The sequence below is a fragment of the Crinia signifera genome, chromosome 9 (assembly GCF_055691185.1).
Source record: "Crinia signifera chromosome 9, ASM5569118v1, whole genome shotgun sequence".
Classification (NCBI taxonomy): Eukaryota; Metazoa; Chordata; class Amphibia; order Anura; family Myobatrachidae; genus Crinia; species Crinia signifera.
The window spans coordinates 79218691-79246301 of NC_139225.1; the positions used below are offsets into that span (position 1 = coordinate 79218691).

A 27611-nucleotide genomic window follows, 5' to 3' on the forward strand; every position below is an offset into this window, starting at 1 on the left:
TAACACTGCTGAAGGCTGATTGCCCACCCCCGAAGGCTGGCTGTCAATAACTCCAGCAAAACATCATCACACAAGAAGCAGGGGCTGAGGGTTTCTGCTTTCAGGAAAGCTGGTGAATAAGCCGTTGGACAGAGACAAAGCTGGTGGAACTATTACACATCACCACCAGAGCAGTAGAGGACAGGAGACAGATCTGAAAGGCTTTGGCACTGGTTGAATGAGTCTTTGGATGGATTTAGGACCATGCAATGATGAGGCAGCCTGAGGTGAGCAGAGTTCATATAAGACGGGGAGTTCTCATGGCACGTGGATGAATAAAGTGTTTTCATTAACTTGTGCAGGATTTTGCTTCCTTTCACCAGTGGTTAGGATAGTTTGCTGCAATGCTGTCATATCCACATCATATGTGCCACCAAATGCCACCAAGATCATTTATACAGACAAATTGACCTGCACGCACATTAATAGCTATAATTATGTTTTGTAATAAGGCTTAAAGAGGAGTAGGGTTTTAATCTGTTTTTTTTTTTTTTTTAAATATATATATATATATATATATATATATATATATATATATATACCCCTGTCAGAACAGTAGGATACACAGGGATTAAATTAGTGAAGGCAGGTAGGACAAGAGCCCAGATACTGGCCATTATCCTGGTTCACTTGCAAAGGCAAATTCCTTCTCAAATGGACAAAACCATGTGCATTGCAGGTGGTGTACATGTCACTTGTGCAGGGAGAGTTAGATTTGGGTGGGGTTTTACTTCAAAGTAAGATCTATATTGCAGTGTAAAAATAAAGCAGTCGGTATTTTCCCTGCACTGGATTTCAAAACTCACCCAAATCTAACTCTCTCTGCACAAGTTACATCTGCCACACCTGCAGTGCACATGGTTTTGTCCATTTGAGCAGGAATTTTCCTTTGGGAGTTAACCACAATAAGGGCCACTGTGTCTGGTCATCACTGACTCTTCCTAACCTACTGCTTAGGCTTGAAGACAAGCGGCTACAGCAAAGTGTGTTGTTTAAATTAAAACTAGAATATAGTTAAACTTATTAAACTATTGAAGTCTATTTGTAGGATAAACATTAAAATGTAGAAAACCAAAGGGCTAGATCTATTACAGAGGAAGTTAGGGTAGGAATAATATATTATTATTAAACTGTTCATTCATACACTAGATTCACATTACATTTCCTGTCAATTCCTTCTAGCAAGAAGTTAAGAAAACATTCACCAACTGCTCCTTGCCAAAAATATCCCCCCAAAAATGTAACTATACCTAGGCATTGGAATAGCTGTCCTTGATAAAAGGGCTACCATGGCTCTGACTAACAGTGACTTCATGGCCAAGCATATTAAATGACCTCTTCTTGTATCCAACTGGCCTGCAATGACTTGATATTTCTATACCAGGCTATACATGGCTCCCCAGCTGTTGAGGTACTAAAAGTCCCAGAACGCCTAATGCAAACAAGTAATGATGATTGTTGTTTCCTAACAGCTGGAGTGCCACCAGTTTTGTGGTCAGTTGAGTATGAGTGTAAAACTCGCACAATGTCTCACATATAGTAACACAACAGCATTTAGCACTAATGAGTCATAGTACACTTAGAATAAAATGGAGGCTGGTTCAGTGATCTACAACTACAGACCACATTAAATAACATCTAAAATAGCACCAAGTTTGGATAAACACCCTGCTTCACTATCATACTCTATGGTGCACCTTATCTTAAAATATACAGCTAAAAATCATATGGGTTAATGGGACACTCGGCTTTAAACCATAGGTGTTAACAGTAATTATGGTATAAAAATGTCATTGAGCAGAATACTGGGGGGTTCCCCAGAGTTTACCTGTATCAGTAATATGTGGCACAATAAATCTATAGCATTTGAAGATATGCTTAGAATGAAGTAGCTACAGCTTTGTAAATATATCATTATCTAACGTGCAGTGATGAGTTTACACATTATGAAGCAGTGAAGATGCTGGTGAGAGCAATAGGCAGGCAACACATACGATTGAAACCGCATTGGCACAACAGTGCGTAGATTACTGTAAAAATAGATTGCTATCCCAGGTGCAGTATTCACAGTTCCCATCTCCAAATACTACTAAAGAGAATCCGCAGAATATGCAAACAAAGATCAAACCTTTCTCTGTTACTAAATACATGATATATATCATTAAGCAGCTGATATAGTGCAAATCTGGGAATATAGGAAATGTGTGAAGAAGTTTTGGGGCTGGACTGCTCTATCTGAACAGGTTGATATTTGAGACTATTTATAAATATATGGATCATTTTGTTCATTTTCAAAATGTACTTAATGAGCCTTTCCAATCATTGCAAATTTTCCCAATTTTGCTTCCATCACATGGTTGCAGCAGGAAGCCCTTAAGTGATTACATGTAGCCTAGCTGGATTGGCCGGTTGGTCCTGTCTGATATACCTGGCAGCCATATTAGCTTGTCATAAATTCTACTGTTTAGGCTCCATTAAGATGACAGCAGAGGCTCTCTTATAAATGGGGGGACTCATGTACAGTTGGATGTGCATCCGTTTCAAACTTTCTTACTTTTAACGTCCATGAAGCAAGGGTGGGAGGGGGTTGGTGTCATTACATCATAACGTCCATCAGCAAAGAAGAGATTTGCCATGAACAGCCTGCTCACTTTATTGGGAAAGTGTATTGGATTCGGGAGTGTGGTCTGCTCTTTTGGGAGTAGACATGTGTGGTCATATGTTACTACTACTATGTGTACAGGAAGGATACGCACACAGCGGACACAGTAGGAAAGACAATTGCAACTATTTTTAAAGAGGAAAAACAACAACAAAATTATTTGGCTTAGTATTTGTGTTTTGTATTTATGTCACAAATGCAGCTTTCGTGTTTATTAACCCATTGAGTGCCAAGTGAATTTGTCAAAATAGGTGTGAAAATTGCCAAGTAAACATTTTAATTCATCATAATGACCTGTAATGTTTACCTGGTATAAGAAATAGAATCTTTTTTACGCACCATTTTTCATTTGAATTTATATAACAAATGTGAGCGACGGTGGCATTTTTAGAGGATATTTTGCATATCTCTCACAAAGATGTTGGCAATTAAATTGTTAATAACCTTCCTCATGGGTATATGACATGAAATTATTCAGTTGTTTACCATCACGGTAGTGCATACTTCGACTTTAGGAAACTACTAACACTATCACCATACTATGGTGGGACACGAGCACTTGTACGACTGGCTTATGCTTCCGTTGTACAGCTAGACGTGTCTTAAGATGAAGCTGAACAAACATACTGTATACAGTACATGTCAATGTGCTTTTGATTATATGCATATTTCCAGTGTATGGTTGCAGAGCAAATGTGTCCAACTGTGCATGAGCCCCAGGGTGTCCACACTAGGTGATATAGGGAAATATATTTACTAACCAGAAGGGTGACAAATCAATCAAAGATGCTGCTGATCAGCAGGTTAACAAACAATAAACTAACAGTAACTAACATGTTGCTTGGTATATGTACCCCCTGGAATCATTCTCTGGAGGCTATATGAGTGAGGTAAAACATGACAGTACAGTATGATTTCCACCCATGATATCAGAATGCAAGGCAACTATTATTTTATATCTTCATTTACACGTCTGGGATCTCTTTCTAATCATTCATCTTTACATTAAGATGGCCAAGGAGAATGAGAGAAAAAAATCAGGGCAGTGTGGGCTACTCTATTAAACATAAAACCGCCCTGTAGCCTGGTCTTTATCCAGCCCATAAAACAACAACTATTATCTTGCTATGGAGTCAGATGCAGCTAGAGGATTTTATACTTACAATACCCGCCTAATAATCGTTATAGACTTATAAGCACTGACATCAAGATTGTGAACTTTACTAGTGTATTTTAAGCAATTACAAGATATAAAATGTATCTAAAGATAAAAATCATTGCTTCCAATGACCCTGTACTACCAATCGGCGATGCTGCACTCTTTCCGAGCATTGAGGCGGTCTGCTTCATTCAATGCATTTAATGCAATTCAATGACCCGAAGAACACAAGTAAAACAAAACTTCTAATTTTGACATGTGATTTCACAGCCATTTAAATATTGGTTCTTATACAAAGATCAACCAACAGATGGTATCTGGCCTTACTATAAGCCAAAATAAATAATTATGGAAATTGTTGAGGCAAAAATCTATGTTCAGCAGCTCTTGCTTTATCAGTAGCTCTAGACGACAAAGTGCAAGTATTTGTGTTATAGTGTACAGTATGATACATCTATATGTAGTAGTCTGTGTGTCAGGTGCACAGGGTACCATTACACTTGCTGCTTCAGGCAGCACAATGACCCAGCACACCCTGTATCATTCACCTAACTGCAGGAAATTCCACAATTTTCCATCAATACTTACAGTATTAATTGCTCTACTGAGGTGACCTGCACCTACCTGGCAACCAGAAGTGTAAGACATTGTAGGTAGATATAGATGGGGAAAAGCTACCGGTAATTGGAAAAATGCCCTGGCACTGAAGGTTTATAGGGAACTGGTCTGTAAATGATAAATATGTTTGTATTTCTATACAAATACCAGCTTTGATGCATACATGTCTGTTCTACTGCAGGCTCAGAATGCCACAAGAGTAAGGTAGAGAGGTAGAGATACCAGATTTGTTTTCATGAAAGCTTGTTGCTGTTTTGGCTGGAAGGTGCATTCATTCTTACTAACAACATTACTTCCCCCTTTCCTCAGTTTTTTACCACAATTTATTACAATGTTTGGGTGAGTATTTAAATAATGTGTGCTGTGTGTACAGTGTGCGCCCCACTGGACTCAGGGGCACATGTGCACTGCACACACTGCACACATTATAAATGTGCCACTGATTACATTTCAAATTTTAACTGTATTTCTTTTTGTTACATTAGACTGCATCTTGATATGAAGCCTATTCCTGGTGGTTCATGGAGTCTTTTAACAGGTTAATAATATGTTAAGGCTGCTCTGATTAATATTAAGTCAATAACTTGAGGAACCACATGTATCTTTGCAAGTAAAGGTTAGAGACCCACACAGGTCAGTTATCTTCGATATCATACTGATTTACCTACTGCAGTACCGCTGCTATCACCCTAGAGAGGGGAGCAGGTGCTGCAGTATATTTCACCATCTGCAATATTCCAGTTTACATCGTTGTTGTATTGAAAAAAGCTACATTGTATATATACTTAATAGGAATAGATGCAAAATTCTCAGTTGTGCTCTGATCTGGAAACAGTAATTACTGTTACATACCTGAAGGAACATGGTCAATATATGCAATGTATAGAAAAATAGTAGTTTGGAATCTTATATTGGTTTAGGTTTATGTGTTTAATCCACATAACAGATAACTTTGACCCCTCTCTGGTGTCAGTGACACCCACACAACATTCACAATACCTGCTGGTCATATGATTGTCATCAGTTGACTGGGTGTGAAATCAGTGCATCTACAGTACATATTGAGCAAAGCACACCCAAAGCGCACTGCAATGTGATCAATGGTCCAAGCAGCACACGTCAATGTGGAATGTCCCTGTCTCTCTGCACAGTCTTCACAAACGGAAGTGCACCTCTAAATGTGCAAAAAGTATTTAAGAAGTGCCCTGTATACATCCCTTCAAAGTCCAGCCTCCAATGAATAGGTGTCCTAAAAAACTGCTTGGTTTATCTTATTTATGGCTTTGGTAAATGATGAGAGCAAGGGGACATTGGAACTGTTTTATTACATGTACTGTATCACTTTTCTGTGTGTGAAGTTTTTCCTTACATTGGGCAGAACACCTCTAGTAATGTCCTCTGCTGCACAGGCCTTTTATTTGACCCATACTGTTGAGAAGTGCATGGGTAGGCATACCTGTCACCTGGTGGTATGGCATTATTCTACCCACCTCCTCATTTCTGCCACCAATGTGGCTATTGTCTGCCACAAATTGATGCACCTGATGAAAATCCAGCACACATTGGGTTATAAGACATTTGCACTGCTGAGCTTCCCATATGCCATTGTAAATGATCTCCTGTGACTACGAGGATGACAAGTCCTCATCATTTCCATGTATGATATCCCTTATTAGTAGAATATTACCTGCTAACGGGTATTTATTAGAAATACACAGTTCATGCCATAAAATCATGGGCAGCCCTGCATAACTGCATACTACAAGTGGATTTCTAAAGTGTTAGTTGACAGTAGAGGTCATAACTACTGTATATTTGAGTAAAGATAAATTATAATAACAATTAATTACAATGTTATTATTAAGTATAAAGAGATAATTCTTTTTAACCAGCAGTAAGATTGGATGCACCTTCGAAAAGTCATGACCGAACCATGAATGAAATCATTTGCTTTTATTTCCTGCTGGTGGTGTATAAAGAGCCAGTCCCATGGAAGCTGGCACAGGGATCTTACGGCACAGTGAGAGGTGGGTACAGCTGGCAGTTGTGAGCTTGGAGACTCAGTCATCAAAGTGTTCCAGGAAGAGAGTGTAGCAAGATGATGGGGAACAGATAAACCAGGCAGATTCTACAAACAAAAGGACAGAAGCACCTTGGGAAAGCAATGTAAGAGATGAAACAAAGGCAACTGTTTAGTAAGCTCTGACACCGTCTTCCTCTATACCCAGGGGGTATACAGACCCATTTAAAGGAATGAGTCCATTCAGTCTGCAGCATGGGAAGATGCACTCCACAGCATATTAAACACAAGAGCCGAAGGAAAATATAGCAGACGGGAGAAATATAAGGACATAGAAAGTGTTCAATATTTTGAGCAAAATAATCTAATTACCAGTTAAACAAAAAGCAAGGCAGATAGGGAGGAGAGCTATAGGGATGACTGGTGTTAGAGGCAGAGAGAATGTAACAGCGTTTAGAAGTACTTGTTAATGTGAATTTACAGAGAAGCCTATAGGATGCTAAGTGAATCAGTATGTAATACTTGTCATGACATATTTATACCTCCAGCCCACACCAGGACTGACAGCCATTATTACAGTGCGCTGCTGCCCTTCCGGCTAAAGTGCTCTACATAGTACACGCAGAGCCTCAGGGATCTAACACCACAGACATTATTGCCATTTTGACAAGGAACTATTCCACTAACTGTGTGGCTGGATTCCCCACTCAAACATGGCTTTGGGCGTCACCCGTGCAGAAACAGCATGCAGCATTTAAGTCTACCAAGAGTGTATGTCAAGCAGCAGATGTTTGAACATGGTCGTTTAGTTACAAAGCTCACAGTGACCCCAAATAAAAACAATTAGTGGCAATTAGAAAATAAAATTGTGCCGTTTTTTTTCACTTATAAAAGTAAAGTGACAGCATTTAGAGTTGTACGGGAGCAAATAACCTAAAAATTCTTTGGAAAAAATAAATATTCCCAATGTAATAAAATGTAGGAATCCCTGTTTGATGGACTTTCATCCTTATTCCAGAACATTTACAGTACAGGTGAAGAAACAGATAACAAGCGGACTCACTGGGAACTACAGAGTCTGCTTCAGTGGGAGGATTGATAGACAAGCGAGAAGCTCCTGTCTTCTGTTCCTGCTTCTGTATACCTTCTGAATGAAAACAAATTTAAAGTAATTAAAAATGCACAGGCAGCGTGTAGTGCCGTCCTTCCAATCCACATCCAAAGCTCTGCATCTACTTTCATATAGCCTAGAACTAGACTGTGAACTCCCCCTTTTGCTGCTTGTGCCGCAGTGCTTTGTAGAGAACTGGACAGAATGGTTGCTCTAAGTGAGGCGAATGTGGCAAGGACATCACCTTCAGGACCAGGGGGACTAAGCGATGAATGACAATCCCGCTGGATCTGCAGGTGTTGCTCTATGTTGTGAGAATACCATGAAATGAAAGCAGGATGTGTGTTTTCTTTAGAGCGCTTTCCATTAACCACTGTATTTTCCCCTCTAAATTAGAGAGAATGTTCTTACAAGCAAAATGTGCAATTACCACCGGTAACCAGACACCCCAGAAACATCAGTGGTCACTAACACGGAAAGCAAGAGAGGTGCCAGAGTCCAAGGAAAGAAACGCCGAAAGTCTTGTGACCATGAATGAACTCTTCAGAGAGAGAAATTGCTTCATGGAGCTTTTCAAAAGCAGAGCAGTTCCTGTTGTCCGACGGAAAAAAAAGGTCTTTTTTTTAAGGAAAAAAACAGTTTAAAGTTAGTTTTCCTGTCTTGTTTGCTTTTTTATGTTTTTTTGTTTTTGGTCCTTTCATAGTATGGTTGCAACAGTGCTTCTCCGAAAAAAGGTCCATCTATAAATATAATTTCTTTTTTATTTTATTTTAATATTCCTTTCCCAATATATATTTATATATTTATATTTCTGTGTTATTTTTTGAAAGGCGTCAACCTGCTGAAATTTTGCCAGAATGGGGACTGACTTCTCCTGGGTTCAGTGAACTCGAAAACTTGTGGTTGTGATATGCCATCGGTCACCATGTACTGTCCTTGGATAGCCCCTGGATCCTGAGGAGGCGGATATGCTGGAGGAACCGAGCGGGGGCAACTGACTCCAGCTACAAGAGAAATACACACCAGTTACTGTGTTGTACAGCAGCACCTTATTAGAACATTTAACATTTTCAGTCATCATTCAATTTTGAGTAAAATGATTCAACCAATACAAACATCATATTTACAAAATGTGCAGATTTGTAATACATACACGTCAAATAAAGATTATGCCAGTTTCTCCAATTTTTGTACCACACATTTTACTGTATATTAGTTATCGATTTTGTATTTTATATGTTACTATTATTGTATCATTTTTAATAGAGCAGGGTAGCCGAGAGGTATGTCGGGCCCCGGTAAAATTTTGGGCAGGGCCTAATTAGGGAAGGCGTGGCCACCCCCTACGATTAGGCCATGCCCCCAAAATGGTTGGGGTGTGTGTGAAATAAACACTCTGTAGTCGAGGATGGAGTGTTATGGTACCCCCCTCCTCAGCAGTTCATGTAGTTCACTGTAGTTGGAAAACAGAAAAGAAATAAAATACCTAAGAAAAATAATGAGATTACCCACAATAAAGTAACATTTTACATCACTATCAGCAAGATTTCCAATGGCCAAAAGTTCTATATCTAAAAAAATAGTTTTGTTAATTTTCATTTTTGTTGTTCTTGTTGTGCTCTATTATCATTAGATATAACTGGAGGGTATACAGATTACAGAAGTCATTGGGGACAGAAACATAAAGGCAGTGTATTAATAGGCAATTATGCAATGAGAAATTAATTATGTGTTTTCTTTGCTTGGAGTGTGTAAAATATTAATATGGAACACAAGGCATCAGAATGCATGTGCTGTATTGTCATTATAGAGTTTGTGTTAATTACATGTATAAATCAGAACTGCTCCAGCAGCAAACAATAATCACTGCACTTGGTCATATGTATTTACATAAATGAAAAAGACAATATCACCAAAAAAAAGTAAAAAGAACATAATTGAGTGTGTAACACACCACTGCGTTATGCCTCTTATATGTGCAACAACTTTAAATAAAAATGTGAATTCATTAAAATATTCTTTATATAGGTCATTATATTGTATTTTATTCAAATGCAGATCCCTGGAGCAAGCTCTCATTTTGGAGCTGCTTACAAATGGCAGACAGAGTGATTAAATATGCAGCTGTAACATAACTTTATGAGTGCAATTAATTCTCTTAGACTGACTATCTAAATGAATGAACCAGTCAACTAAACAGATACATGGGGAACTGATTTGAATGGTTTTCAGCGTATTTTGATTGGCTGGCGGATACAGCCATTGAGACTGACCGTCAATGATAAAGTTCCAGATATTTATTTTTCTCTGGCCTGCACCAATGTTTAGAGGTGTGGAAGCTGTTTTTTTTTTTTTTTGTATCTTTTGGGGTTTTATTTTTCCCTGTATACTTGAACCCCATCTGTGGAGAAGAAGAAACCATTTTTTCAATTCACTTTTTCTTCTTAATAGTTTTTATATAAAGGCGGAAGGGGGCATTTAGTTCAATTCAAATCTCTTCACAGATAACTTGTTATTGTATTTATTAAAACCGTCTCTTCTTCGAGGTATACAGGAAATACCAAAGGAGTCAACACATGGCCTCTAGCTCTATGGCTGCTGTTTCAAAGTTCCATCATTTTGAGACTTGTAGGGTTTTACTGTAGTTCTATTAAAGATGGGATGTTGCTATGGGCAACCAATCAGAATCTACTTCTTATTCATTTATCATCTTATAGAAGATAATTTAATCGGATTGGTCGCCAGTAGAAACATCCAATTTTCAATATAACTCCCATTTTAGTAAATAAACCTGATAGTGTCAAAATAGTGTCCTGTATTTCAAAATTCTCTTTCTATACTGCTTTGGGGGGTATGCAGTCTGGGATCACGGCTGTCGATCCCCGCCGACAGCTGTGATCCTGGCCCGTTTGCGGTCAGATAGACCACATAACGACAGTTGGGATTCAATGTCCCGCCTGCCGATGGGTGCAAAGGGGGCGTGGCTGTGAAAACGGCCGTGGATTGTCGATCTGCAGCCCGGATAACGACAATCCACAGCCGTTATTGGCAGAACGGGCCCGACAGCTTTTGAAGTCGGGCCCATTGTGCTGTGATCCCGCATCAATGCTGTCGTTAATGACAGCATTGAATAGGGAGCCACCGCTATTTCCCATGTCGGAAATAGCGGCAGGACATTGCCTACCCTCCTTTGTCTTTGTCATTTATATCCATGTCTATAGCTTAGCACAGTTTTTTTAGAACTCCTTAAAAAGGGCATGGATGGAAGAGGGGGGGGGGGGGGGGGGTAGCAGACCAACCGGTTACTTACCTTATATACAACCCTTGAACAACATGACTCCCCTGCTGTGATAGAACTAGGCCTCCCAGCATATTTTTTTTAAAAGATTGACTATTTTGAAACAAAATTGCAATGCATTTTTTAAATAAAATCCACAATTATATTGTTGTAATAGTCATTACACTGGGGGTAATTCACCCATAACTGCTGCTTACCAATAATCACTATTGGACTATTTTTGCTAATATGCACATGCATGCAAGTGGTAGTGCAGTCGATGCAGGCGTACAATGCAGGCGTGTTCGGAACGCTTTGGGTGCGGGACGCAGCGGCTGTATGACTTCGCACACAGTTGCTGCGATGTGATTGCAAAACTTTGCAATAGCATCACGGTACTGGACCCAAGAATGTGGAGAAGCCTTGTCTTATGATGGGCAGCCCCCTACATGCTACTGTAAGGAGTTGTAGTTTTGCAATTGCTCATGAATTAGGCCCAGGGCCTCTGAGTATGCTTTAGAATTGAGGGTAAGTTCCGAAACACGTAAGGTCAGTATGGCACACAAACAAGAACTGCTGGGAAGAGCACTGGTCACACACCTCTCTGGAGGATCTACCATGGTACAGAAAAATAACTATAACAAACACCAGTTAAAGCTCCTCAAACCACATGGATTCCAGTGTTCTCCAAGGAAAGACTAAAAAAATGATAATTCAGGAAAAGTAATAATCCACAATCCTTCTCATCAATAATGCTGAATGGGTAAACACACGCACACACACACACACACACACACACACACACACACACACACACACACACACACACACACACACACACACACACACACACACACAGCATAAAGGTACTATGTCATCTAATAAATGACCAGCAACATAATTCAGAGCTACTTTTACTCTTGCTGGTGTAGTTTTTACTCAGCATTAACAATTGATGGTTCCAGAGAGAATAACTGGGGCATTCTCTTAAAATGAAAGAGGAAAAAAACCCTCCACAAGTGACGCCTGTTTTTTCCCAGTAGGAAATTAAAGTTTCATGTGATACAATTCGTACTGCCAAGTTCCAGGCTCCTGAACATGTGAGCGCCAAGTGCCTCCTGTTTTCCTGCAGTGAGCAGCTGCCCGAGCATTTCTCCCTAATAAATATTGCAAGCTGTTTGAGTGTCTGAGAACGCATCATGGAGACAAAAATAAGAAAAACTGCAGCTTGAACCACTGGGATTGTCTCTAACACCCCGGCACGAATGCACAGCACAAGAGGTGTATTACAGAGGCAGGACTGGATGTGCCTGGGGAACAGCAGCCTAATCATTTTATAGCCATATAAATGGATTTTCTAGATGATATACAATCGCTGCATTTATTGCAAATGCAATTTCTACAAATTGGGAAGTGTTTGTTACAAAGAAATTGAAAATTAATTTGAAGAAATAATACAACCAATATCTCAGAATAAAAGGATGCGATGCAGATACACCGCACTACTGTTGGGGATTCTCTCTTTCCACCATCCCACCTAAACTACAGAATGACATTGAGTCAATCTGTGCAGATGATTTGTTCATTCTTATTTGCCCTTTTTAAAAAGTGAGAGAAAAATTTACTAAAGTTTCTAAAAATGAAAAGAAGTGATGTTGCCCATAGCAACCAACCAGATATTTTCTTTCATTTCAGGATGCAATAGAGAAATGATAGACAGAATCTGATAGGGCAAAATCACCTCTTAACATTTTTAGAATCTTTGCTAAATTTACCCCTGACAAAGGGCAGTATTCAATGAGAAATATCGCCGTGTGCAGTGAATCCTGTTTAGGATTCGCTGCACACTCGCTGCGTTCCGGAGGGCTGGCTGCCACTCGCTCTCTCCGTATTCAATGTCGGAGGGGCGAGTAGCCCCTTGTGGCGAATCTTAACCCCTGCAGCGGACGAGCGTCCGCGGCAGGGAGCCGTGGGACGGTGGCAGGCAGGGAAATTGAAGTCTCCCTGCCTGCCCCAGAACGTATGTGGGGGGGGAGGTAGGCTCCCCAGGACCCAGGCAGCACAAGCTGCCCCCCCTCAGAGCCAGCAGGGGACCGGGTATATTCACTGCACCCGATCATGCATATGTAATGATCGGGTGCAGTGAATATATGAATATCTAATGAGCGGCTCGGCTCCCGGCCCCCTGCTGGCTGCTCAGTGTAAAAAATATATATATTTTTAATTAAATATATATTCATGTGCTATAAGCACATGAATAAAAATAGCATGCCCCTTCTCAGAATAAAACTCCTGATTTTTTTACACCAAAATTAAAACAAAAAACTTTTATTTAAAAAGTCCACATTCCACTTCTCCATGAAAAGATGGAGAATTGCTACACGGAGAGACACGGCGAAAATCACTCAGAAAGACGGCTTGAAGTGCCCATTGAATAGGGTTGTTCGCTTTTTGAGAGCAAAAGTCTCCGTCCAACGCGAGAAAAGCACAAACTCGCCATAAAACATGACTAATTTTTCTCATTGAGGGGGAGATTCTCTAAGAATCTCCGCCCCCCTTCGCCTGTCTTCGCAATTATAATTATCGCATATGTTGTAACATATGCGATAATTATAGCAAAGGACAGCTCTTGCGTTAAGAGCTGTCCTTTGCAGTGAGAGTCGCCGGGTCCCAGCAGGTCCCGGCGGCTCCCCCCTCCCTCACACACCTGGCGCTGCTGCTGCTGCGCCGGGCTCTCCTCCTCCCTGCACCCGGAAGAGGATCAGTGCAGGGAGGAGGTCACAGGTCCGGGCAGCACTGCGCTGTGCTGCCCGGACACAGGTGAGGGGGGAGGGGGCGATGCGGGGCGGCGGGGGTCCGTGCGGGGGGTCATTGCGGGGCGGCGGGGGGTCATTGCGGGGCGGCGGAGGGATGCGGTAGAAGCCCATTGGCTTCTATGGGGCATCGCCAGATTTTTCTGGCGATGCCCCCCGCCGCGTTAACCCGGCGGGGGATGCTTAGAGCATCCCAAAATGCGGTAAAAACCCTGATAACGGGGTTTTTACCGCATTTCTTATTTAGAGAATCTCCCCCTATATACTGCCCAATGTATTGGCCCTACAATCAGACTGCAATGAAGAATATGCACCATCATAACCCCCACAGTGCCTCCCCCATCGCCTGTTAGTCCACTATAGAACATTAGTCTGAATCCTATTTACAGTACAGAGTTAGCCAGAAATAAGTTACCCAGTTCAGAGGGCTCTGGAGTTCGTTCTACTGCTCCAAATGAGACCGAACTGCAGGTAATAAAATGATGCGCCAGTCATTTGTTAAGTAAAAATAAATATTAAACATGCATACTGTATAAACCAATAATGTGCAGGTATTGGAGATTAAAGCTAATTGAACATTTATAGTTCCACCTTTCAGCGAATTTATGAAAAAATATATATTTAACAAAGACTAGCGCATCATTTCAATTATCTGTAGTTTACATTTTGTCTCATTCAAAAGGAGTAGAACGCAGCCTTCTGGGCGTCAGTGAAAAATAATATCCTGACGCTGTACAGTATGTAAATGTTACTAGATAAATCATGTAATGCATACAGTAAGTTATCCTGAAGTGATATTAGGTACTGTGAGGCACAGAACGTATCCCTAGTGCTGTTGGACCTCATAACACTTTTGTAGAATGCCTATGGTTATGCCCATAATCCCTGCCCCACTGGATTTTACAGCCTACATTCTCTACTGCATGAATATACATCAGGGGTGGGCCACATGCGGCCTGTGGGCCACATGAGGCCTGCAAACAGCTCCTGACTTTCCCGCTGCTAGGCTGTATGTATGTCTGATGGCAGCTGTGTGTGCGTGCAGCGTAGTCCTGTGTAGCTGATGCTCAGCCTGTGTGTAGCAGGCGCCAGCTGCCATCGGACACACATACAGCCACACCGCCGCTGCCAAGGATAGGTGAGTTGCCGTGACTGCATGGGGCTGCAATCGGCTACATTTTTCAAGGCTAGCGCACAGGTGTTTGAAATATCTAAAGAGGGGCAGGTGTGTGGCATTACTAATGGGGGCAGGTATGTGGAATAACGGGAGCTGATGTGTGGAAATATGAGGGACATGGAATAATGTGAATTTTTAATACTTCAGTGTGAAATTTCACTCATTCCTTGTGGCATAATGTGACATTTGTCTCAATATGTGCGTAATAATATGTAAGGGGCAAGTATAAGGGGCCTACTATTGTGTTGCATGATGTGTAAAAGCGGTATATGGTGTGCTACATTCAAAGACACACCCCCTTTTAAATGACTAAACCCATAACTTGATCAATATGTACTTATGCTGTGTTCTAAAAGTTGGTCCTCAAGACCCCACACAGTGCATGTTTAGTTTTGCAGGTTTCCTCACAGAAACAAGAGAATAATTAGCTCCACCTGTGGATCTTTTAAAAATGTGTCAAAAGTGAGTAATGAGTGCACCTGTCAGATGACCAGGAAAACGTGAACTGTGTGGGGTCCTGAGAGCCGAGTTTGAGAACCACTGCAAATATTCTATAGATGGCAATGGGTAACAAATCATACAATGGAGGGTTAGTCTCCTTTGTTTAAAATGTAAAAAATTGAGAATGTTTTCAAAATTATGTTAAATGCTGTGTCGTCATTTTTGCATTTTTTTTTTTTAAAACTAGCTATTCTCAAAATGTATTCTATACACTTTTTATTGAAAATGTTTTTACCTGTAAAGCAGGGTAGCGAACATGTAGCTCTTTCGATGTGGAACTACAAGTCTCAGATGTGCAGAGGCTTCATCTGTAAACCATGAGGTTATCTATCTTTCTCTCATGTAAGGAATGTTGGATTTGTACACACTTATTGGCTACACTCAGCTGATGATGTAAGACTGCATTATTTATTATTAACAGAAGATCTGATTACTCTGTCCCTGTAAGGAGCTGCTGAGACTACAGATGCCGCCAGGAGAACGTCAAGCAGCTTTATCCCATTTGTTCTATGAAAGCAGCAGGCACACTTACTAGTAGCGTGCTGTCGTCATGTGTGCTCACTCAGAGGAACGTCCTGCGGTTTGTCTGCAGAGTTCACTTGCTTTACGCATCATGCGTGTCATTACACTGCAAAGTGCTGCACAGACAGCTGATGATACTTAAACCCTTTAGTGCCAGAGGGACATACAGTTCAATTTAAGCAGTTAATCTAATAGAATGCATCCCTAAAAGGTGATGACATGAGGCATGGTGACAGCACAGGCGTAGCAGCTACAGTACTACTGCAGTCTGTAACAAATAGCTGGTTTTACATTATGACAGTGTTTTAGTTATTGATTCTAATGATGGATAGTAATGGGAGGTCAATAAAGAATGCCCACAAAAAGCAGCTAGCAATACCATGTGCGTTTGTTACACCATTAATAAGGAGCAATAACAGAAAACAATCAGAGATTCTGCTATTAGGCATAATAGACAATGCATATACTGTGTTTACAGTTTTATGCCAGAATGCTAGAAAAATGCCTTAAATACACACTGGATGATTATGCCCACTCATACACACTGAGCGGCTTTCCCCCTGCCCGGTGCGGTCAGCAGGGGCGGAGTGGACGGTTTTGCATAGCGCAGCTCTATGCAAAGCCGTCCTCAAAGCTGCTCATCTGTTGGTAATACCTTCAAATGAGCGTCTTTACTGGCAATGATGCGGGAGCACGTATCACCGCTCACCATTCATCACCAGACCATACACACTGGGCAGCTTTGAGCTGAAAGCCGCTCAAACTTGCTGTTTTAAGCGGCTTTCGGCTCAAACTCGCCCCCAGTGTGTATGGGCCTTTACTGGTAATCCACCTGTATTAATGAGATACAGACATTCTCGGATGTTTTTTGGTTTTGCTTTGTAAATGATTGCCGCTTTTGTGTATATTCCTTAGCCCAAAGCCATCATTCTAAAAGCTAAAACCATTTACTTAAGTCAGGCATGTCCAAACTGATTCCCTCCAGAAACTACACATCCCAGCATTCCTAGCCATAGTTTTAGCATATAACTAATGGCAATGCATGATGGCAATGCATGATGGGACTTGAAGTTTCACAACAGCTGGAGGGCCATAGTTTGCCTGACATGCCTGACTTAAGTGGAAAAAGAGTGCTTTATAAGCCATTTGAGCAACATTTTGCACTACAGCCTGCTCCACCTGTGGTGTTACTCAGAGGTCATACCTTTCTGCTTGCTCACTTTTCGCACAGTCATTGCCGCTTGCCTCTTCTGGTATTCTGAGATTTCAAACCCTGAAGGGAAGAGACAGAACACTGCTGTAAATGCTGAAATACTAATTTGGTTTCTCCAGCCCCTTGGGAATAGTCATCTCTATAGTGAGTGTTTTAGGATCAAGCAAAGGGGGATGGGTCGTTGGGTCAACACTACTAAGGTCGACATACATTGGGTCGACAACTGAAGGCTGACTAGCCTTAGGTCGACACATGAAAAAGGTCGCCACAAACATTTAGCCGACATTGGGAAGATCCATAGTCAAAATGTCGGTATGGGTATTTCACGATCTACCAGTAGATCTTGGGGCATCCGCTGGTAGATCACGACCAAAAATACACTTGAACTGACATCTGAGGTCCCCAGTAATGCGGCGTGCCCCTGATGTCATGACATTACCAGAGTGCTGTGAAGAGCCCTCCGCATCTGTTATATATCAGCCTGTTCCCACACCCACAGACTGTAATGCCGGGCTTGCCGTTCTGTACCGGCACATAGGCTCCTCACAGCACCAAGTACATCCTGAGCAGCTCCTGGACGTAGTGTGTGGGGTTTAATTGTCTGTTATGGGTGGTCCAAAGGCTGTTGGGTGATACCTCCTCCTGCTGCGTTAATATGCTGCCCGTGTACGTGGTTCCGTGCTTGTGACCTGGTTATCAGCTGCTGACTCACTAATAGGCCCTATAATTATGTCAATTTCTCTTCCACAGAAGGCATAGTAACATGTACAATCTGGCAAGTTGTCTTTAATAAACTCCACCCTCTTTTATTTATGTTTTTCAATAACACAATCCCTTTTATTCTTGTGCAGTGTATAAAGTATATTAGAAGTTTACAGTATGTGTGTGTGTGTGTGTGTGTGGGGGGGGGGGGGGGGGTTGTAACTCTGCCTTTGTTCAGATGTAACTGGTTTAACTAATTGTGTGACGGTTTTGTGCGTTTCATGCTACAGAACATGAGCCAAGACATAGCACTGAATGTTTTTTTCATTAGAATTATACCCTAAAGGTTATGTAATGCCTGCTTGGGCTAGTGCCTATAAAACTCAAGTGATCAAAACAATCCTCCTAATCATAACAGTACAGGCAATAAACATGTTGGTGCTTATACTGAGTTGGTTCTATGCCCTTTTTCTTAGTGTAAAATATACAAATAGGTAATGTGGGTGGAGGATACGCCATCTGAATATAGTGTTTATCAGAGGACTCTTCCATAGCACATCTGACTAGCATCAGTAGCACTGATGCTATTGGTGCAGAGCTGTTTCCACCTTGAGCTCAGCAAACAGTATAGGCATTAATATGCTATTGTTACGGGCATCTCTTTTTTGGCAGCATTAGCCTTCTAGCATCTACTTAGCTTAAATTGCTGGATTGATATTAATTAGCCTGCAGTTACTTGTGTGTGTTTTCCTGTGATTACAGAACAGTATACCAGAAGAAACTGTACGTTCCATTAGGCAGGTAATAAGCAGCAATCTGTCTTTTAAAAGTTTGATGCAAGTTATTTAGTGTGTTACGCTTTGCCTCAGACAAATATGGAGGTATAGTAAACTGCTTACTTAAGAGCTTTTCATTGCCGCATACTTTGAGAAATGCAGTATATTTAATAATGTCCAAATGAGACGAACAGAGTGCTGTGTTATTACTCTGGTACAGTGGTTCCCAAACTTTTTGAATCACGGCACCCTTAAGTATCAGAATATTTTTCACGGCACCCCATGGCCAAAAGTTGGTTACTAATTTCACAAAAAGATATTAAGTAAGTTGTAATTTAAATGTTTTCCTTAGGTCCAGTTATGTGGTGAGAAACATGATTCACTTCTGTTTACCCACATATTCTTAATTGGAAGCCACAAGCACTGATTTTGCCTATTTCATTGGCCATAAATAATTTGAATTGGTTCTGGACCACCAACCTGAGGCACCCCTGCAAGTGCTCCGAGGCACCCTAGGGAGCCTAGGCGCTCAGTTTGGGAACCACTGCCCTAGTACCTACCAGATCTCAAAATTGTATCATATAGAACTTATTGTGTCATATCATGTAATTTGTGGAAAAAGTAGCACAATGGAGGAAAAAATACCCAATCCAGGTAAAGACAGGTACAAAATAAGTGACAGTAACCATGCATTATTAAACTTAATTTGTGACTTCACACCAATTCTTATGTTACAGAAATAGCAATCCTACGGGGTATCATCAAAGCACAGAATTTTCAAGACTTGGAAAAAAAGTGTAGAGCAATAAAGCACTAACCAATCAGCTTCCAACCCTCACTGTTCAGGTTAAATTTGAAAAATTACAGTTATGGGCTAATTGGTTAGTGCTTGATTCCTCTACACTTTTTGCCAAGTCTTGAAAAATTCCTCCTAAGTACCAGTGCACTATAAGAAAAATAATAAGCTGTACTGAGGATAAAGTAGCACACTGGGAAACAGTATGCAGTCTGTGTACAAAATTAAATAACAGGACCAATGTGCGGGATGTACTGTACACCATGCACAACTTTATACCAACTCTCTTTGCGACAGAACTTAAGCTGGCCAAACATCTACAGATGGATTGTCAGATCTGGCTGGTTGGAACAAAAACCTGGTAATGGATGAGAGCAAATGACAGTTGACCATTTGTTTTGAAATGCTGGAAAACTGCCAAAAACTGTTACTCATCCATTACCAGGTTTTTGTTCCAACCAGCCCAATCTGACAAAAGTAAAAAAGTATGCAGCAGGGAAATGTGCCAGACATCTTGTGCCCCATTGAGCAAAATAGAAAGGTGTAGGAGGACACATCCGTACATTAAATGTTTTCTCCCTCGCCTAAAAATTATTATGTTATTGTTACAATAAAGATATTTGTGTTGTATGAAAGCTACACACTACATTGGGGAATATTTTACCAAATATTGATCTTAACAGTCCACACTTTAATTTATAGTGCACAGTATCTTGCAATATTAAGTAGCAAGGCAGAGCCTTCCAGCTAGTAGTTAGTCATCTTCATGCTCTTGCCCCAGATTCCTTTTGTAAAGCTCTACATACTGTATATAATTGCTACTGTACTAGTGATATTAAATATACATACAATTGGTTTAAATGAATGACAAAGAATATGATGTTGCCCCATGAGACACATAAATATTAGACTGTCCAGTCGGCCAAATACTAGACTCTTACCAATCTTCTCGTCTTCCTGCACCATCTTCCTCTCTTCCCGGAAGGCACGCAGCCATCTCAGCTTCTCCTCTAGCTTCTTGGCAAGGTAAAGGTGCATTTCCTCCGTTTCCTTGTTATGCAGTTTAAAGGCATTCTTCACACTCACATTGAAGTCCTCATCCCGTCCATCATCCACCTCTATGACCTCAAATTTATCCATATCCATGCGACCCTTGTAGTAAAGGATATCCCTCCGGATCAGGTCCTGTGAGCAACATAATTGATGGTTACCACAAGAGACTGCAAGATTATCTGATATAATGTGAAAAGGACTAAACTCCGATAATCTTTAGAACAGTCCAGTAGCTCAGTGCTGAAGTGCTGAAGTGAGTGAAGTAAAATGTTTCTGATAAAAAAATTTTTTTTTCAAAATTCCATCATAAATCATAATGGAATAATTGTTCAAAAGCTGCAAGTTATATCTTAACGTCAACGACCATCTTCTTATGTTTTTAATAAGCATCATTCGCATTGGTTAATCTCTATGTATTTCCTAGGGTGCCAGATGCCGCTCCGCCAGGGGGATCCCGACGTCGGAATCTCGACTGCAGGTGCTCCGACAGGGGGGATCCCCATAGAGGGAGCATAGAACCTGTGGTGAGCGTAGTGCAAGGGGCTTCTTTTCGCTCGCCCCTCATCTGAGCACCGGCAGTCGGGATTGCGACATTGGGATACTGACCGTCGGGATCCCTCTGTCGGAGCACCATACCACACCCATTTCCTAAACATGTTGTTAATAAGTCAGCAGTTACATGTTCATGACGTGATTATGTCTTTGTTTCTATGGTATAATAAAATATACATGTTGTCACTTCCAAGTTTATAATAATCAATGTGGTCTTAATCAATGGTAATTCAACTTTAAACATCAAAGTAACACTCAATTGAAATAGTCTTAAGAGTATTATGTTGTTAATCAGAGCACTGAGGAAGAATTGGAAGCCATGTAAATCAAACAGGATAACAGAAAGGAAGACAGATTTACTAGCATGTAGCATTCACACAATGGGGGGCATTCAATGTGTGCTGCAATTTCCGACAGTCGTAAACATCTGTTCAATGCTGCCATTTCCGAACCACTGAAATAAATATGTATGTTAAGATTAAAAAAGTGACTCCCAAAAAACATTATGTTCTGCCTTTGCCACACTAATGAGAGTGTGTGCCCACATACAGTACTTACCAGTTTACTCTATTCAGTGGCAGCCACAAGGTGAAATAATTGTGCAGCTCACAGGTATAGCATCCCTCCTTTGCCTGAAAACCACACGATGGTTGTGGAACCTTCCATCTCTTGCCACAATACTACAATCTACATGTACAGTATACTGTAGATCTATGCTTTAGTGTACTGTTACATAACACATGCTACTAAGAAATGTACAGGCGAATGTGCCGTGCCGGCGGAGATGTCGGTGCGCAGATCCATCATGTCATTCGTTATCAAACACATGAGAGCTGTATGCCCTGTATGGTATTTACATACTTTATGTAATCCAAGAGTTCCTACAGGGGAGATACAAGTTACCTGTGCAGCTTGCAGAGTGATGCAAATCTCAACATTGCTCAGAGAACGAGGGCCAATGTTTGGTCAGAATTGTGTCACTAGGACATGGGCGACATGCGGTTAGGTGACCTGCTCTCCCTGGAATCTATGGATTTTTGTGAGCATCCTCCTGGATGTATCAGGAGAGCAGGCAGTATGTCCTGTACTATATTTGCATGGTAAATCCAATTGCAACCAGATCTGAATAGGGTAAATAGGTAAGGGTGCACTTCATTTGTTCATACAATGAGGTAAATGAAGGAGAAAATTTGATGCTTTTCAGATAAATCCTTTAACAAATATTGCTTTAGGTTAACAATTTTAAGTCATACATCCAATTTGCTGGAAAGTTGATTTCCAAAGATGTTTCAAATCTTGGCTGCCTTTGGACCTAAGTACATCACTTACAGTATGCATACCACCACATCTGCAGCATCAATGTAAACCTCCGAACTATGCAAACCCTGCTGTAACACATGAATCGCACAATACAGTGCTGTGAAAGGCCAATTTAGAACATCTTTTAAGATTTACTTCAAATGAATTTCATACAGGCCAGATAGGATAAAACAGCTACAGAACGTGTTTATTTCCAACAGAAAGCAGCAGAAAAGGCAGTAATAATTAGCAAATGACCTTGGGCCTTATTCTGGTTCACTCTTAGAGGCAAATTCCTTCTCAAATGGACAAAAGCATGTGCACTGCAGGGGGGGGCCAGATGTAACATGCTGAGAGAATTAGATTTGGACGAGTTATTTTGTTTCTGTGCAGGGAAAATACGGACTGCATTATTTTTACACTGCAATATAGATCTCACTTTGCACAAAAACCCCACCCAAGTCTAATTATCTATGCACACGTTACATCTGCCCCACCTGCAGTGCACATGGTTTGTCCATTTGAGAAGGTATTTGCCTCTAAGAGTGAACCAGAATAAGGCCCCTTCTTATCAATTGTGTAATGTAAAATGTCATATTAAAATGGGTGTAATTCATTAATAGGAAACCACTCCCGGATATTATTGTTCCTATATAATGTTCAAAGAGTATTTTCAGTTAATTAGTGTTCAAAAGGTAAGTACAACTTACTGCACTGCACCAAATTACACACTGTAATGAAGCACAAATAGTATAAAGAAATGATCTGGGCAATTCCTGATATTATAAACCCTATCAATGCATGTACTATTAAATGTCCATACTCCTGTAGGAGGGACAGCTGGTTGCCCAGTTCTTGCTCTTGGCTATGGGCATATCTCACTCACAATTACAAAGCTGCTGATGCAGAGGAAACTACCAGAAAAATAGGTAAGAATCACTGAAATCTACCACCCACAGTTTATACAGTACCAGTAGTTGCTTGGATGTACTGTATAGCAATTCATGGGAAATGCCCGTTGCCAGGCTGGCTAGGAAACAAAGAAAGAAGGAAAATCCTCTCTTGGGGAGGTCAGGGAAGCATAAGCTGCAAGTATCTGGAGCAGATCCATGTGGATGCAAGAGACCATCTGGAATAGAGGTTTCTGCTGTTTCAGACACTGACAGGCATGGTGCAGAGGGTTTGAGACATAGCAAGGTGGCTAGGTGACATATAGCTGAGCGGGCAAGAAGCAGCAAATATACAGTATCAGAAGCTGATGATACAAGCCGTCGTATGTAGGATTAAAGATGCACAATGATAATTTATTCCTCAGATAAAGAGCACAGTCACATCAAGTTGCTGACCATCTAAATAATTAAAAATGTTAAGTATTAGAACAGCACAGTATCCATTTATATGATCGACAGTAACCATGTCGACACCACAATGCACCTTGTCACCATCCTTAGATATGTAACATGTTCCAAATGTCAACATATGAACTGTTGCCATGTAAAACGTTGACAGTCTGGCGATGCCAATGGTTATGGTTAGATGCCGCCAGGAGGCTGACAGGAGAGTTAGGGTTAGGCTGTGGGGAAGAGGGTTAGGGAGCAATTCAGACCTGATCGCAGCTGAGCGAATTCGCACAATGGGTGATTATCACTGAACCTGCTAGCAAAGGAATCTTGCTACTTCTTTCCTTCGCTAGCCGCTCGTAAATTGACAGGAAGTAGGGATCTGGGGGTGGTAACCAGACATTTAGTGGGAGTGTTAAGAAAAACGGCATGCCCAAACGATGTGTGCTCCCAGCGACATTGGTAGTGATGGGGACCCACAGGGTTTAAGTGCATACACACTTGCCAGTGGTGGGCGCAGCGAGCGATGGCAGTAGACAGGGGTCAGAGATGGTTGGAGCAGGATGCACACTGCATTCTGTAGCATTGCCCTCGTTAGTGATGTCCTCCATCACCTTTACATATACATCGACAGTGACATTGTGCGTACACACTGGATGATATTCGGATTTTGTCATTCTGACCCGTTGGAATCGGCAAACACATTATACGTATGTCGTCCTGTGTGTACCCAGCTTTACTAACATAACATTTGTCATACACAAACTGAATGCATTGATCTTTCAAAATCCATTTCTGATAGTCATCAGTGTATCATAGTATTGTCTCTTTAATATGTGCAATTATTATGTGTGTAATATATGCATGTCTTCCACCACACTACACGTGCCATGTTATACAGTAGTACAGCTTGCTTTGATGGTGGGTATGAATGGAACTCATTGTGTTGCTGTAAGTCCCCAGCTTTGAATGCTGTAGGTGTGATCTGACTTAATCACCAATTGGGGAATGCTGCCAATGAATATGTAGAACGCTTATTTCATAACTACAAATACAATAATACTGTTTGGTAGTTTCCACTTTAAATGTTACTTAATATATTTAGTGTATTTTGAAAATGCACAGACATAAAGGAGTGAATGCAGATATAGCTGGAATTACTTCCCAACGGCATGACAGAGGTCCACATAAAAGACACAAATGCATATATATAGAAAAGTGCAAGTGTTGTCAGATATGTGCAAGTGGTAACAGAAGCAAAGGAGTAAGCTTACCTCAGGCACCTATTCTCATTCCTTTGGTCCTCCGTGCATTCACAGGGAGGACCAATGTTTAGTGTCTGCGCAGGCGCATTTCTGTGCATGTGCAGACACAGGGTGGGCGGATGGCGGTGAAGGTCGGGGGGCGCTGGGCTGCTCCACTAACATATGGGAACGCCCAGCGTTCCATGGGTTGCAGGGTGTGCAGTGCACATGGGCACTAGGAGAGCCCATTCCGCAGACAGCGATAACTGGCACCGCAGACAAAAATCACTCTGAATTATGGGCCTAATTCAAGTTTGATCAGAAAGGGCCATGAAAACCTTAGGCGTTCCCCGGGAATGCAGGCGTTTCATTTCCTGCTTGGGGCATCACATGACGTCAGTGCCCGCCCCCTTTTCGGTGGATAGTGGCTGTAATAAAAGTCAGTTTGGACTGATTTGTATTACCGAAGGCAGGAGAAATCCTTCAATGGTGAGCAACAATCAAATGATTTCTCCTGCTAGTGGCTACATGCAAGGGAATGTTAGTGAACACATCCTCTCGCATGCTAAAGAGGGGATTCGGGTGGTGGGCGGCACTTACCCGCTCGCTAGGCAGCAAGTGTGCAATGCCTAGCGAGCGGGGCTGAATTAGGCCCTATACTGTATGTGAATTATATTTCCTCACAATATAAAAAAACATTACCAAAAAAGGCTAAAAAATAGGAATGTTTTATCATTTGTTTTGGAAAGAAATGGAGCTACAAGCAAATATATGTGTTTCAATTAATATGTGCTAGAATAATGCATCAGGCTAATGAGGCTTCCAGCCACGGGACTGTCCCATAGGAGGTACAGTATGTGCTATTAACTGGTGATCATCAGGAACTAACTAATAACAAGGCAGAAGCGTGTAAGTAACAATATTATGGGGAAAACAAGCATTGACATGCTACCTATCTGTACTCCACCACTATGCATAAGGCCCACAACGTCAAGATTTATTGTGTACTTATACTTAATATATAAATATGTCTGCAGAGAACAATATATTTTTTCAAAAACTCTATTATTGAAAATCTGCTTGATAATATTGTTATGTGTATGTTCCACAACATGCAAGCAAGATGGAAGATTATGGGGTATAGGTAATGCCAAAGAGCGAGCAATGCCGATAGCTCGCCGTCATAGCGTGCGGTCAGTACTCAACTGACCCCCCCCTTGTCTCACCGTTTCCACCATGCTGGTGGAAACGGTGAGAGGTGGAAACGGCAAGTGCGGCAATTAAAACGGTGAGGCTGGCCACTATATGCAGTGGGCTTGCTGCATTTGTGGTGAACCTCGCTGTTCCGGGTAATTTCCCTGGGAACATAGAATACGGTGAGGGGGTTAGATGGCTTGTTTTCGGTGATCCTTGCCGAAAACAACTAATCCTCGCCGCACAAATCCCCTTGCCAGCGGCATTGAATATTGCCCTATATATGACAACAGTTCAAGCCCTGTACTGCCTACAGGTACACAAAGGATGTCAATTCTACAAGTGCCTTGGCAATGTACTATAATTGTGGATCTGATTAATAGGACACACTTAGATATGTGGAATATAATGGTTTATCCATATCATACTATATTAGGTAAGCACAATTGGATAATGGCAACTACTGCATAGTAAGTTCTAATGGCATATTTATAATGATATTGAACGCGTGAGATCTACAGCACAGCAGTGATGTGGCTTATACCATGCAGCATAGCTCCATTACGATGCTCCATTACCTGAAAATAATTTACTTTATCGTGTCCAGTTTTTGACTAGAGACATTGACATATAGCAAAACACATTATACACAGTGCTGTGTTCTGTCACCTTTTTACAGAGAACCAACTGATGATCAAATAGGAAGAATACTCTCTGCTGCTGGCGCCCATACGGCTGGTAAATCCATTGCATTTCCCCAGTGTAGATTAGTTCTGAGCTTCTGTCCAGGATGTCATCCCCCTGTCAAATACAGAAACAAGTAATCAGTCTCTAAGCAGCAATAAACATTGGGAAATATCTGGCTGAGAAAGAACCATGAATGTTTTACTGAAATAACATAAAGGGCATCACATTGTGTTACGCCCTAATACTGTATATTCCTCGCCCGATTAATTGCTGACAAAACTTTACTGGAAATCGGGACAATAAACATTCACCAGACAGCACCTGTATTATTCTGTATGCAATAGTCACCAGCTGCCCTCATTCTGTATTCTATACAAGTTGCAGCACATTTAATAGAAAGTGAACAAGATGGATTTATGAACTTCACTATAAAGAAAGCATTCTGCTCTGTCACATAGCTTATTCTTTTATTCTCCATTATCTATTATGTTTATCCCCCTTCTCCCTACAGCATCACTGCTCTGTAGGGGTCATTGCCAATCTCCATCTCCTCTTTCCCAGGATATCTCCCTCCCCCTCCCTTTTTCTGATTTTCTTCACTTTGCCCTTCTTCTCATGCTGAACACTTTGAAAGCTCCTAAAACTACATGAAAAGCACATCAAAAGCACACATGCGCTTTTTCAAGTATTGAGCAGAACTCCAATATATAGAGAGACTTGCCCAATGCATGAAAAACAGACGTACAAATCATAACCGGCAACAGCCTGAAAATAGATTACAACGTAAGGTGATCTTATTATTATTATTATTATAAATAGAGTATCACATCAGGCCACAGTGCCATACAGAGTGCAT

General features: G+C 41.1%; 1 protein-coding gene across 3 annotated transcripts in view; it reads right to left on the reverse strand.

Moving 5' to 3' along the window:
- Positions 1-558: 558 nt before the first annotated feature.
- The window catches only part of ARHGEF9 (Cdc42 guanine nucleotide exchange factor 9), a 405711-nt gene continuing 378658 nt past the window's right edge, over positions 559-27611 (reverse strand). For 2 of the 3 annotated variants that reach the window (XM_083159287.1, XM_083159289.1), the window contains 4 exons: positions 26738-26869; positions 20328-20571; positions 17104-17172; positions 559-8613 (listed from right to left, as the gene is read on the reverse strand). In XM_083159287.1, the coding sequence (XP_083015413.1) occupies positions 8426-8613; positions 17104-17172; positions 20328-20571; positions 26738-26869 (633 nt within the window). In that variant the 3' untranslated portion in view covers positions 559-8425. The remainder of the gene's footprint in view (positions 8614-17103; positions 17173-20327; positions 20572-26737; positions 26870-27611) is intronic. The other variant, XM_083159288.1, reaches the window with a different exon arrangement.